This window comes from Nomascus leucogenys, chromosome 7b (genome assembly GCF_006542625.1).
Source record: "Nomascus leucogenys isolate Asia chromosome 7b, Asia_NLE_v1, whole genome shotgun sequence".
NCBI classification, from domain to species: Eukaryota; Metazoa; Chordata; class Mammalia; order Primates; family Hylobatidae; genus Nomascus; species Nomascus leucogenys.
In genome coordinates this window covers 46,545,863-46,560,550 of record NC_044387.1, presented here as the reverse complement: position 1 = coordinate 46,560,550, position 14,688 = coordinate 46,545,863, and the positions used below count along the sequence as shown (strand labels likewise).

The window sequence follows — 14,688 nt, the reverse complement described above, 5'->3', positions numbered from 1 at the left end:
CACTGCACACCGCAGTGAATTCCAGCTGAACCATGGATCTACAAGGGACAACAGCAAAGCTCCTGGGAGACATGGAGAGAGGTCTCTCGGACCTCAGTGCGGGAACTCCCGGCAAGACACATAGGTACTCTCCATAAGGGGAAAGCCTGGCAGACTTCAATTGACTCCATTAAAACGAGTAACCTTTGTTCATTAAAGACACCATTAGGGGCCGGGCACAGTGGCTCATGCCTGTAATCCCAGCACTTTGGGAGGCCAAGGTGGACAGATTATGAAGTCAGGAGACCGAGACCATCCTGGCCAACATGGTGAAACCCCATCTCTACTAAAACTACAAAAATTGGCTGGGCGTAATGGCGCGTGCCTCTAATCCCAGCTACTCGGGAGGCTGAGGCAGGAGAATCACCTGAACCAGGGAGTCGGAGGTTGCAGTGAGCCGAGATCGTGCCACTGCATCCAGCCTGGCAGCAGAGCAAGACTTCGTCTCAAAAAAAGAAAAAAAAAAGTAAGAAAAAGAAAACAGCGACAGCTGACTGCAGCTACATGCAACACACGGAGCTCACGGAGATAAAGCTGAGTGAGAGAAGTCACACACACATGCTGTTCCTTATGTCTCCACGCTTTCAAAGAAAAAAGCAGACAAAATAGTCTATGCTTTTCAGAGACATATATTCATAAATAAAGCAAAAATGAGGCGTGAGGGGCTACCTCCTGGGGCATGAGGGGCTATCTCCAGGGAGAGCAGATGGCAGCAGCTTAGGGGTTCAGAGGCTCGGGGGCCCTGCGCTCTACTTCTTGACTGGAAGGTGGTTGCTCAGGTGCTCACTCAGCCGTAATACAATGCTCTGAGCACTTGTCTTGCACTCTTCTGTGAGTATATTATACTTCACAAGAAAAAAAATTTAAAAACACCCTGCCGAGGTGGCTGTTGAGGGCACAGGTGCGTCCTTGGCATGCGGGAGGCTGAGGGCGTCCTCCCACCTCCCATCAACATGAAAGCCATCACTTCCTTCAAGGGCCACTTGGAGAGACTTGGCTTCCAAACACAGCTGAGCGCAGGCCGGGTGGTGGCTCACAGGCTCTAGTACAGTGCAAACGCACCTGGCACTCCACACCTGCAGTCTCCGTCCACAGACCCCCTGACCCGTGGCTGGCTCTGCCTGGGAAGCGGGCACTATAGCACCATCCCAGCAGGAAGCGGAGGTGCCCTCAAATGCCAGCTCCCAGACTGCCCACCAGGCCTGGCACAGCTCCTGTCTGCAGGACAGCCTGATACCACAAGGCACCTACGCAAGGGACCACCAAGGGCTACATTGTGGCTGAAAGCTCAGGAGGACACTTACAAACAACAGCTCCTGATGCACGTGGCGTGGTGGGGTTCTAGAAATGAAGTCTACTCTGACAATCAAAGACCAAACCCACCCTGAGGCTCCCTGCACCAGTGGTGGGGGATCTGGGTCGGCTTGGCCAGGATGCAGACATGACCACACGGGGCTCTGCAAGCACACAGGCTCAGGGCCTCTGCTCTTAGGACAACCCTGGTGCCTCCGTCACCTGCAGCCATCTCCCAGATGGTAGGCACCGCGTGAGTCTGGCACAGACATGTTTTGCAGACTGGTGGGGGCCAGACAGGCCTCACTCTCCAGGGACTGGACTCCACAGTGCCATGAACCAGGCACCAAGTCCAGAGCAGGAGAACAGGCCTGTCCTTCTGGAGTTCTGGGCTGTGATGGTGATGGCACAGAGTTCCCTGAATATGACGCAAGGCAAATCCCAGGATAGCAGCAGGCCTGTACTCAGGATTCCTGGGCTGGTGGCAGCGATCCCCACACAGGGGTAGATGTCACTGTGATCAAGGACAATAGGCTGCTCCAGCATCCAGGCAGCCCAAAGGAGGACTTGTTGTCAGCCCCCTGCAGGACTTCCCTGTCCCACCATGCCCTGTCCCTCCCACTCCCCATGGGAAGCAGAGAAGCCCTCACGCACCTGCCCCTGCCTGCTGCTTCCTGGCCTACCTCCGGCCTGGTGTCCCAACCCCATCACCTCCCCAAGACCGTGGGGGCAATGTCAGAACCCAGCCCTGGGCTAACCCCCGGGGGCTGCCCCTCCCTGCTCTGCTGCCAGCTGCCTAGCACCCAGCCCCACTGTCCTTCACCAGACTCACAGGCAGGCCCTCCAGGGCCGAAGCACGTGGGGTCTCCCCCACCAGGACTGACAGGCCCTCTTATTCCTCCGCCACATCCTGCTTACCCAGCAGCTGCACCAGTGTGTGGAGCTGGGCCCTGTGAGCTGGGTAACCTCAGGATGAGGCTCTGCCACCCATGCAGGAGGATGGTGCCACGGCCACAGGAGGCCAAGCTGCAGAGGGGCTGTGGTGACTGGGACCTGGGCCCATGAGATGGAGGCAGAGGCTCCTCTGAGGTAGGGCCTGGGCTCAATGTGGACCCCCAGCCAGGGTGAGCTCTGCTGAAGGCACAGGCTGAGACTGCAATGGGGACACAGCCATCGCCATACATTCACTACACTCTTCCCAGCAGGCACCTGGCCAGACAGCACAGCACTCACGGAGGGTAGGGTCACACTGTCTCGGGATGGGCTAAGGCCTCGTGAACCATGGGAGCACCCAGAAACCTGCCCTTGTGCTAAGCACAGGCTAGAACAGTGGGGTCTGAATACCAATGGGGACAGGCCACCTCTGTGGACCCTTCCTGCTGGGGTACAGTCTGGATAAGTAATCCCCAAGTGATGTGTAGGGGACAGAACATACACGTGAGCTCAGGGCCCTGAGGGATGAGACTGCAGGGGTAGAAACCACAGGAGACACTGCAGGGAGGACCAGGTGGGGAGATGGCCCTCACTACCACGCCCACTTCAGAAATGCAGAAGCACACTGCTGTGGGACGGCACTACACACCCAAGCCCTGCGCCCCGCCCCTGGCCACTCAGCCACCATCTTGCCAGCCACATAGCCATATGTGGCACAACATCAGGGGCTGGGTCCTCTTGGGAAGAGTCAGGTGCATTGTCATAATCTAGTGAAGGGACACACACGGCCAGGGCTCAGCTGCCAGAACTCCCAGCTCCCAGGGCCTCCACCAGCACCGTGTGTGACCTGCCATGCTCATGGCACATGGCTCAGACAGGATGGGCAGTGGGCAGGGAGGCCCTCCTTGGGACCATTGCCTGCATCTCTGAGCCTGTACTTCGTCCCATTCCCCTCCTCTCAGCAAATGCCCTCACCCCTGCCCAGTTTCCCAAGCCACAACCCAGTGCCCTTGTGAAGGCCCTCCCACCAACTTGCGCCTGGGCTCACCTCAGATGTCACCAGCCCTGGAGCTCTGGCCTCCTCAGCTGGCACCTCCTGGCTCCAGCTTGGAGCATGAAGGGTCCAGTGGAGACGGTGGAGATGCAGAGGCAGACCTGCCTGCCTCCCCGCAACAAGGGGCTGGACCTGCACACCCTGCCCTTGCTGCGGACCCTCTGCTGGCTCCTTCTGGTCCCCCCACCCCATTCTGCCACTCAGTGGGGGATACTAGGGCCTCCATCACAGAGTTCCTGACTCCCCCGAAGGCCACACCTGGCTCCTGCACCTTGGAGACCCACCTGAGGAGCTGATGCCCCTGGGGCAGCATCTGCAGCCAGGTCACACACTGGCCGCTGTGGCCATCCAGGGTGGAGACCGCTCTCCGCGTCTGCAGGCTCCAGACGTGTACCAGGCCGCTCTGAGACCTGTTTCAGACAAGCCGAGCAGGGTGTCGGGGGCAGAAGGGTGTGTTGAATGCTCTGGGGCCAGCCTGGAGGCCACATTGTGGGATGCGGGCATCTAGGCTGGTAGAGCTGAAAAGCCGACAGCTCTAAATATGAACTAAGGGCCAAACTGGCAAATCGCTCCTCGCTCCTCTTCCAGAGAGGGGACCAGGGGACCCTCAGGAGCCTCTAGGGGTAACTCAGGCAGATCTGCTTCTCTGGAGGTAGGGGGAGCCATGCCACAGTAATGCACGCCGCGTGGTCGTGCCTGCTTCTGCGTCTGTAACAAAGAGTGTGTGTGTGTCCCTGCCTCCCCCAAGGGACAGTGTGTCTGCTGGTGGGCGCTGAAAGCTCAGCAAGCCTGGGTGACAAGCAGTCCATGCCCCTTGGCCAGCACCCTCAAACAAGTGCTGGGCTCCTTGCTAGCTCACGACCTCCTGACTTGGCCCTGGGTGGCCTGGGGCTGGGGCCGCAGCTACTCACCCTGAGAAGAGGAGCGGGTGCCCCTGAGCCTGGGCTCCTTCGCAGAAGTGCAGTGCATGCACCGGTGACTGGGTGCCTCGGAGGACAAACTGGGGGTCTGGAGGTGGCGGCAGGCAGGGGGCCGCCATGCTGGGCAGGATGCAGTTACCTGGGCACCAAGGGAGGGCGTGTGAGTGACTGCATCCCTATTCCCACCCTCTAGGAAGGCTGCTCAGGCACAGGGGTGCTTGAGACGCTGCCCCTGCTCATTGTCCCTGGCCCTGTGCCCCTCCTGGGAGAAGCGCCCCTGCTCCCCAGACACTGATGAACGGCCTGTGGCTACAGAGGCACCAGTTCCCTGCACGGCGGTGAGCCCAGCAGGGAGCATGGAGCTCACCCTTCCCCCACTGCTGGGGGAATCTGGGAGCCCCATGGATGCCAGCCCTCCTCGCACCGTGCCTGTTGGCCTCTGCACCTGACTGGTGCACCCGCGTGGGCCCCACCTGAGCCATCCCTGAGTGGGCACAGCGGCATCCGACACTTCCTCGGCCACCCTGGCCTCCAGGGCTTCCTGTCCACCACTGGCTATGCCCTCCGGCTCCCCAGATCCCAGCGGCCACACCGGTGCTTTCCCACTCTGGCCATCTGCGTGCCGGGACTGCTGGTCCTGCCACTGGGCTTGGCTGAGTCCCGCCCTCTGTCCAGGCCTCACTCCAGTGACTCTCTTGGGAGCCACGCTTTCTCCCTGCTGGCAAATCCAGTCTCCCTTCTTCTGTCCTCCCTGCTGCCACCTCTGCCCATGGCCAGCTCAGGGATCAGGGGAAAGAGGCATGCAGGGTCCCGGGAGGCTGCTAGGAGAAGCCTTCCTCTCGCATCTGCTGGGCCCCAGGCCTGCCCCGCCACAATTTCTAACCACTATCACCACCCTATGAGGCGGCAGCACTCCTTTTACTCTTGGGGAAACTGAGGCAGAGAATAGTCACTGAGCTGCGCCAGGCCCCTGGCGCTGAGGCCTGAAGTACTCTAGGGCCTCGTGGCACCACTGAAGGGCAGAGTGGCTGGGGCACAGTCGCTGTGCGGCTCCTTAGGAGAGCTGCAGTCACAGATGAGCAGCTGCTCCCCAGACCACTGGGCCTGTGGGGGAGGACTGCTGGGCCACCACCCACCCAGAGAGGCTTCCCGGGTCCCTGCCGAGCCCACCCAACCACTCAGACCCACAGGGCCTCTCACTCCACCTCAGCCCCACAGTTGGCTGCTCTGTGGGGTGGCCCTGGAGCCAGAAGTGACCAGCTCCATGTCTGTCTGCCTGCAGACCCTGAGCTGGTCTAAGGGCTCAGAGGGAAAGGCCAGGAGCAGACCACTGGGTGGCTGGGGCAGCCTGTCACAGGGGGCCTTTTCCACTGGGCTCTGGGACAGTGGGGCAGGCCCCGGCCCAGCCATCTGCAGCCTGCACACAGGGCAGGGAGGATGGCCCACGGCAGCCACAGCCAGCAGAGGGACTGGGGCCAGTAAAGGACCAGGGCAGGGGAGGTGGGAAGGACTCTTCCAGAAGGGGCTGGGTGGGAGGCAGACGGGGGTGCAGGTTCAGAGGCAGAAGTGCTGTGGATGTCTGGAGGCAGCTGTCCAGGGTGCCCCTTCAGCCGCACCGCCACCGCCACGCCCTGCCTCTCCCCTTCTGAATACACGCCAGCCCTCTCCTTACTCTCTTCAGGAGAGGCAACAGCAGCCCAGCTGAGGCAAAGGTTCAAAACACCTGAGAAATGCCCCTGCCAAGGTGTCCTGCAGAGTGGAGGGTGGACAGCAGCCAGTGCCCACACGGGCGGCATGGGGGAGGGCAGGAGGCCTGGGAGGGGCCGGGCAGTGACTCCAGGGCGCAGGTCCACGCTGCCTGGCGAGAGACCTCGGGCAGCCATTCTACCTCCCAACCCTGCCTCTCTCAAGGGGTTCCGAAGACAATGCGGAGTTCCCTGGGATGTCCTTTACTAACTGCCAAGTCCCATTTTTCCTTTTCTTTTTTGAGGGGGATGAGAGGGGTTTCATCCTCTCTCACCTTTGGCTGAAAGCCAACTGATCACGCCCGAACTTGAGAGTGGCTTCCAGGGGAGGCGGAGGGACCGGACCCCACACTGCTCCCAAGACCCACGGCCCCTGCTCCAGCCTGTGATGGGGAAGACTCCTGAAGACGCAGCTGGGCCAGGGGCTGGAACAGCTGCCCTCAGAGGGCTGGCTTGGAGGACAGTTCTCAGAAGCCACTGCCTGCTTGTGCTATGCCTGCCAGGTAAGAAAGGCAAGCTAGCCAGGGGGACAGGGAGGCAGCGCCCAGCTCCAAGAGAAGCCAAAGAATGCAGACCCAGCAAAAGCACCTCCACCTAGCAGGAAAGCACCGAGTCCAGGATGGAGGGTCCCTCCCATGACTCCAGTCCAGGAAGCAGAGCCTGACAGGTCACCTCTACACAGGCTCCCCTGTGCAGGCCAGGCATAAACACACATTAGACACATGCTATGCACAAACATACACACAGGCACACACATGCAAATGGTGCACACACACTCATGCAAAACCCACACATAGGACACACATGCCTACACATACATGTTCACACACTCATGTGTGCACACACATGCACACACACAGGCACACACTCATACCTATATACACATGCACACACGCAGACTCAGACACTCAGGCACAGGCACTCACGTATGTGCACACACAGCACAGGGAAGCACACACACAGACAGCACAGCAGCCTTGGGCGGTGCCAGCCGAAGCCCGGCCCCCACATGCCACCTGCCTGGGGCCTGGTGGGAGTTTCCAGAACCTCACCAGCAGAAGGCTCATTCTCAGGTGATGAAATCAAGTTCTCCTCTATTGTTTCCCCAGAATTGCAGGGAACAAACCCGTCACGTTGTTACAACAACCAAAACGCACAGGCCAAAATGATGCATCGGCAATTAAGGGCTCCATCATTTCAAGTAATTAAAATAAATGCTTTATTTGAAAACTAATTAATTCTAGCTACATATTTTTCCCATGACAATATCCTAGGATTGCTTGATTTATGACATCTAATTATTCTTTATTAATCTAATTGAGAATCATCACGTTCCCCTATCTTGCCTGGCCCCAGGCTGTGGAGCGAAGGCCGCCCTTGCGCAAGGCCCATGTGCACCCAGCTGTCCTTGCGGTGGCCCCGGCCCAGCCCCAGCCCTGTCCTCCCGGAGGCAAAGGAACAGGAAACTTAATCCACAGAGCACAACTTTGGCTTCTGCCTGCTCTTCCAGGTGTCAAAGTGAGCCACATTCTTTGAAAAATGAAAGACAGTCTGACACAATTTGTGTAACTCTAACAGCCCTTCCAGAGAAGCCATAAACACCCCTGAAAGCCCCAGGGAACAAATGGACGACAACAGCCTCTGCCTGCAATGCGCCACGGTGGAGGCAGCTCAGCAGGCCCCAGGACTCTCCCAAGAGGGGTCCAGAGCACTCCTCTGGGTGTGGGGACCAGCGGGTAGGTGCAACTGGCAGAGAGGTCCACAGACACCCCACTCAAGAGAGGCAGGGGCAGGCCTGCAAATGTTCTGCTGGCGCAAACCCGCCCACACCACAGGGCCTTCCTCCCTACAGATGAAGCAGGGCTGCGGCAGTGGCTGGAGCCCAAAGACCACGGGTCCCTACCCAAGACATTCTCGGGCTCCTGGGGGTTCACGCCAGACAGGCCTCAGCTCAGCCTGGGCCCCCGCCCTGCCCTCGGGCTGCACAGCCCTGTGCTCAGTCCCCTAGCCCTTTTGTAGAAATCAGCAAAGAGTACCATGAAGTGAGCCAACGTGGGGAGCCACCACCCAGAGAGGCCACTGGCACCACCCCTGCCCACCCCAGCCCACCAGGTCCTGCCTGTCCCATTGGGCATGTGATAGCACAAGGACAGGCCGCACAGGCCGCTGGGAGTGCCTCAAACAGGACCCTCTGCCCCACTGCATATCTCACACAAGGGCATGGAACTAGCTCCAGCATCCCCTGAGGAAGCTCCAGCCCATAACCAGCAAGACTGAAGACTAGATCAGCACCCCTTTACACCAGGACAGACACCCAGGGCGGCCCTCTCCCAAAAAACAACTAAAGATGTTGATAAAAGTTTCTTAAAAGGCCAGGCATGGTGGCTCATGCCTATAATCCCAGCACTTTGGGAGGCCGAGGTGGTAGGATTGCTTGAGCCCAGGAGTTCAAGACCAGCCTGGGCAACATAGGGAGATCTTGTCTTTACAAAAAATAAAAATAAATTAGCCAGGTGTGGTGGTGTATGCCTGTGGTCCCAGCTACTCAGGTGGCTGAGGTGGGAGGATGGCTTGAGCCCAGGAGGTCAAGGCTGCAGTGAGCCATGATCATACCACTGCACTCCAGCCTGGGGGATAGAGCAAGACCCCATCACAAAAAAATCAAATAAAATAAATAATTATCTTAAAAAAATTTTTTTAAACACAGCCAGGCACAGTGGCTCAGGCCTGTAATCTCAGCACTTTGGGAGGCCAAGGCAGGAGGATTGCTGGAGTCCAGAAATTCAAGACCAACCAGGACAACATAGTCAGACCCCATCTCTACAAAAAAAAATAAATAAATTAGCTGGGCATGGTGGTGGGTGCCTGTAAGTCCAGCTACTTAGGAGGCTGAGGTGGGAGAATCACTTGGGCCCAAGAGTTCCAGGCTACAGTGAGCCACGATCACACCACAGCACTCCAGCCTGAACAACAGGGCAAGATCCTGTCTCTGAAAAAAATCAAAATCAAAATCAAAATCTTAAATGCATCACTAAGTTGACAAAAAAAAGTCTGAGCTGCCAGAGGCCAAACACTAAGTAAAAGTGCAGCCTCGGGAGACCTGCCAAGCCTGCCTTGAGGGCATTTGCTTCACTAGTGACCTGGATTTCCAGCTCTGATGGCCTCTAGGGTGACAAAAGGCAAAGCTTAGGGCCCTCCTATGGTGGCTAACCTCCTAGGAGAACCCCAGTAGCTAGATGCTCAGTGTTAGGCTGAGCCAGCACTAAACCTACACCCACGGATGCCAGAAAAACACCAGTCCTCAGGTTTCAGCCCTAACTCACACCACCTTGAGAGATCCCCCACACTTCAGTCTGTCTTCTCAGAAGGAACCCACCTGCAACCCAGGCCTCAAGGAATTCACTTTAGAAAAAGTCCTAAGAAGTGCAAGGTTGTAGTCAAAAATCACAAAAATCAACAAGGCACTGTAAGTGAGAGTCATCAGAGGCAACAGAAAACAGAACTAGACCCACAGAGCAGAGCACTCAGGTATATAAGGCAAGGGTGCTTAATGCTCTTAAAGAAACTGAGAGGGAACTGCAACTACAAGTAGAGAGCAAGGGAGATGAAACATCATCACACAGATCCGAAAAGGGATCCAACTTGGTGAGAGGTGGCTGGGAAACAGGAGATGTGTGTTGTGCCAAGGTATTACTCTCCAAACGGTTTACTGATCACAAAAGGAAAATGTGTATCTTCAATGGAGACATCTGGCTGTCACCACTTTCACCCCTGAGAAAAGCTAGCACTGCCAATAATGAACAAACTGGCATTGCTTATCTCCTGATGTGATGCCACAGACATGGCACCATCCTTGTATGTCCATGCCAGCAATGCTCAACCTCAATCCAGCCATAAAGGAAACAATCAGGCACGTCCAGGTTACGAGACACTGGGCAAGACTCCTAGCTTGGACTCATCAAAAAGGTCAGCATCAAGAGAAACAAGCAAAGGAAAACGCCGGGTAACTTCCACATTAAGAGACCAAAGGGGCATGATGATCAAACACGACATGTAAACCTTAGATCCTGGCTCTTAGATCAGATCCTGGATCAAAAAACAGGGGGCTATAGGGGACATCTGGGGGATCTTTGTGGGTAATCTGAATATGGACTGCAGATAATGGGGTGTTATTAATTTCCTTGGAAGGATAACAGTATTTTATGTAGAAGAATGTCTTTATTCCTACGAGATACATCCTAAAGTATTTAGGAGTGAAATGCTATAATGTCTACAATCTGTTTTCAAATGTTTCAAACAAAATTCTCTCTCTTAATCTCTACCTATCTATGTATGAATATATAGGCAGAGAAGTAGCACAAATGTGGCAAAATGCTAACAACTGGTGACCACAGGTGAAGGTGTACAGGTATTTATTTTACTACACTTGCAGCTTTTCTGTAGATTTAAAACCATAAAAGCATGCCAGAGGGGTGGAGAAAGACAAGTCCACACTGGACTCGTATCCAGAATATCTAAAGAACACAGAGGTCAACAGAATACAAAAGCAAACACCAAAAGAAAAATAAGCAAAAGGCTTGGACAGATATTTCACAAGCAACGTAAATGTCCAATAAATATATGCAAAGATGTTTAACCTAATTAATAATCCTGGGAATGCCTGTCAAAACTACAATGTGATATAATTACACTCTCAGCAGATTAGCAAAAAATTAAACAGTCTGTCAAATGTTGATGAAGACAGAGGACAACTGGAACCTTCTACCATGCTAGAAGGAGCACACACGGAAACGACCACTTTGGAAAACAATCTGGCTCCATCTTGCACACCGTGTGACTCAGCAACCCCACTCTTAGATAAACACCCTGAAGAAATTCTCACAAGTGTGTACAAAGAAACTCACACAAGAATGTTCCTAGTAGTATTGGGTATAATAACAAAAACCAAAAACAACCCAAATGGCTAGCAACTGCAGAAAGGAACACATTGGGTAAATTCGTATGATAGAATACCCCACAGAACTGAAAATGAATCAACTCCAGTCTTAGATGGATGAAGCTCAAAGTCATAATTCTCATCAAGAGACATTAAGGGAGTCAAAACTGAAGTCACAGACAGAAATAAAATGCTCACAACACGTATCTGATAAAGGATTCAATCTCAGAATTTACTCCTTGACTCAGAATATGTCACTCAATAAGAAAAAGAGTGTAACACAAAGTAATTCCAAAAGGCTAAAATTAGAGATGGGCAAAAAGGTATATGGGGCAAACAGAAACAATAAGAAAGTAGGGGTTGAAATACTAATAGCAGACAAAGTCGAATTCCAACCAAAAAGCATTAGACTTGACAAAGACAGATAGTTTTTAATTCTTCATTGCAGTTTACAAAATGTAACAGTTTATGGCCAGGTGTGGTGGGCTCACACCTGTAGTCCCAACACTTTGGGAGGCTGAGGTGGGAGGATTACTTGAGGCCAGGAGTTTGAGACCAGCCTGAGCAACATAGTCAGATTCCATCTCTCAAAACAAATAAAAATTAGCTGGACACAGTAGTGTAGTCCCAGCTATTTGGGATGCTGAAGAAGGAGAACTGCCTGAGCCCAGGAGTTCGAGGCTGCAGTGAGCTGTGATCACACCACTGCACTAAAGCCTGGGTGACAGAGTGAGACCCTATCTCAAAAAAAAACTATATATATAACAATTTTTAATATCTATATATAATATATAATTAATATACGTAACAGTTTTTAACATCTATGCACTATATAACAGAGATACCACCTCTATAGAGCAGAAATGACAGGAGATGCAGAGTCACAGAAAGAAGCCTACTAATGATTGGAGAATATGACATACTACTCTTTTCTTTATTTTTTTCTTTTGAGACAGAGTCTTGCTCTGTCACCCAGGCTGGAGTGCAGTGATGTGGTCTCAGCTCACTGCAACCTCTGCTTCCTGGGTTCAAGTAGTTCTTGTGCCTCAGCCTCCCGAGTAGCTGGGACTACAGGCACACGCCACAACGCCCGGCTAATTTTTGTATTTTTAGTAGAGATGGGGTTTCACCCCATTGGCCAAGCTGGTCTTGAACTCCTGACCTCAGGTGATCTGCCCATCTTGGCCTACCAAAGTGCTGGGATTACAGGCATGAGCCACCGTGCCCGGCCATAACATATTACACTTAGTACAAGTCAGGACACGTGGACAATAAGTAGGCAGATAGAAGATCCAAAGAATACAACCAACAAGGTACATACTACAGATCTATAATGGAACTTTACGCTCTCATAACAGAGCCTACATCTTCTCAAGGGTACATGGGACATGTGTAAAAATTGACTGTATATTGGGTCACAAAGAAATATCAGAAAGTTTCATAAAGAAGAAATATTTATAAATAAAATTCTATGACCACAGTGTAATTAAATTAGAAATTAATAAAATAAAAAACAAAAAGATCTTATCAAATAGAAATTTAAAAACAACTTTTAGGTGAAATGGGATAACTGAAACCACAAAAATTTTTTTCGAATGAAAAATACTACATACCAGTTTATGAGATATATTTAAAGCTCTGATCAGAAATATAGACCAATACCAGTTATGACTATCACACAAAAACAGTAAGTAAAATATTAGTAAACAAGATCCAATATCACATTAATATACAATGACCAAGTGGAATTTATCCTAGAAATGCAAGGTTGGTTCAAATAGGGAATTTATGAATGCCATATACCGTATTAATAGATATAATGAGAAAAAGCATGTAATTATCTCCACAGATGCTGAAAAAGCCTTTGACAATATTCAATGCCCATTTTTTATTAAAATACATAAACAAACAGACATTGATGCATTTCTTAGAGATTATTTAAATATATATATATATATACATCCCCCTTGGTCCTAAATCCAACATATTATTTTATGAAGAAATATTGGGGACATTCCCACTAAGATCAGAATGCCCGCTATCACTACTACCATTTGACATTGTAGTGGCAGTATAAGCCAAAGCAATTACTCAAGAAAAATTAAGTAGAGGTTTATAATTGGAAAAGAAGGCATTAAACTATCTTCCTGTTGAGTATAGTGGTACACGCCCATAGTCCCAGCTACTCGGGAGGCTGAGACAGGAGGATTGCTTGAGCTCAGGAGTTTGAGGCTACAGTGTACTATGATCACCCCTGTGAATAGCCACTGCACTCCAGCCTGGGCAACACAGCAAGACCCCATCTCTAGAAAAAGAAAACAAAACCATATTCCAGATTATATGATGGTATACATGGAAAGCCCTAGAAAATCAATGATAAAACAGATTCAAATAATAAAAAAAAACTTCAACTGGTAGCAGGATGTAAAACTAACATAGAGAATTCAATAGTCTCTATGTTATTTGTCTACAATAACAATAAAGAGCACAATATTACTTGTATAAAAATAATAACCAGTTAGAGAAAATTCCATTTATACCAAAGCAGATAAAATACTTAAGAATAACTTTAATAAATAAATATGAAAAGCCTACATGAAGAAAATGTTAAAATTCTCCTGGAAGACACAAAAGTAGATTTGGACAAAGGAAAAAGGATCCTTTGTTCTTGGTTAAGACAATTCAACATCAACATAAAGATGTCTCTTCTCCCCAAGTTAATTTATAAATTTAACACAACCCCAGTGGAAACACCAGCAAGCTTCTTTATGGAGTTAGAGAAGTTGATATTAACACTCACTTGGATAAACAAAAATGTAGCACGCACAGAAAAACATGGGGAAAAATTAGCTGCAAAGGAGCTAGCCCTATCAGATACTAACATGTACTCAAGTCTTTAGGATTAAAAGTATAGTACTCCTGTATAGACAGACGGATCAGTGAAATAGAAAGCCTAGAAATAAACCCAAGTACGTGTGGAAGTTTAATACGTAAAAGGTGGTATCTCACATCACTGGAACAAAAATGGTTAACCACATAAAATCAGATCTGTATCTTACAGTGAAATACATGAGCATAAACTCCAAGTGGATCTGGGATCCATATGTAAAAAATAAACCAAGCACTAGAAGAAAACATGGAAGAACTGCATTATTAACTTGGTTGTGGAAAAGGTTTGTTATGACTCAAAATTTAGATACAATGCCTGTAATCCCAGCACTTTGGGAGGCCGAGACTTGAGGTCAAGAGTTCAAGACCAGCCTGGCCAACATGGTAAAACCCCATCTCTACTAAAAATACAAAATTAGCTGGGCGTGGTGGCACGCGCCTGTAATCTTTGTACAACTACTCGGGAGGCTGAGGCAGGAGAACTGCTTGAACCCAGGAGGCGAAAGTTGCAGTGAGCTCAAATCATGCCACTGCACTCCAGTCTGGGTGAGAGAGTAAGACTCTATCTAAAAAAAAAAAACAAAAACAAACAAACAAAAAAAAACAATAAAATAAAATGGATAATTCTGACTATAGAAAAATAAAAATTTTTCATGCCTGTAATCCCAGCACTTTGGGAGGCTGAGGTGGGTGGATCATGAGGTCAGGAGATTGAGACCATCCTGGGTAACACGGTGAAACCCTATCTCCACTAAAAATACAAAAAATTAGCTGGGTGTGGTGGCAGGTGTCTGTAGTCCCAGCTACTTGGGAGGCTGAGGCAGGAGAATGGCGTGAACCCAGGAGGCAGAGCTTGCAGTGAGCCAAGATCACGCCATT

The 14,688-nt window shown here is 51.1% G+C and overlaps 1 protein-coding gene across 1 annotated transcript in view; it reads right to left on the bottom strand.

Moving 5' to 3' along the window:
- Positions 1-14,688, bottom strand: part of GNB1L (G protein subunit beta 1 like) — a 67,091-nt gene that overhangs the window by 29,065 nt on the left and 23,338 nt on the right. The window contains exons 3-4 of the mRNA XM_030815855.1: positions 4,231-4,378; positions 3,604-3,729 (exon numbers count right to left, since the gene is read on the bottom strand). Coding sequence (XP_030671715.1) covers positions 3,604-3,729; positions 4,231-4,358 — 254 coding nt within the window. The 5' untranslated portion in view covers positions 4,359-4,378. The remainder of the gene's footprint in view (positions 1-3,603; positions 3,730-4,230; positions 4,379-14,688) is intronic.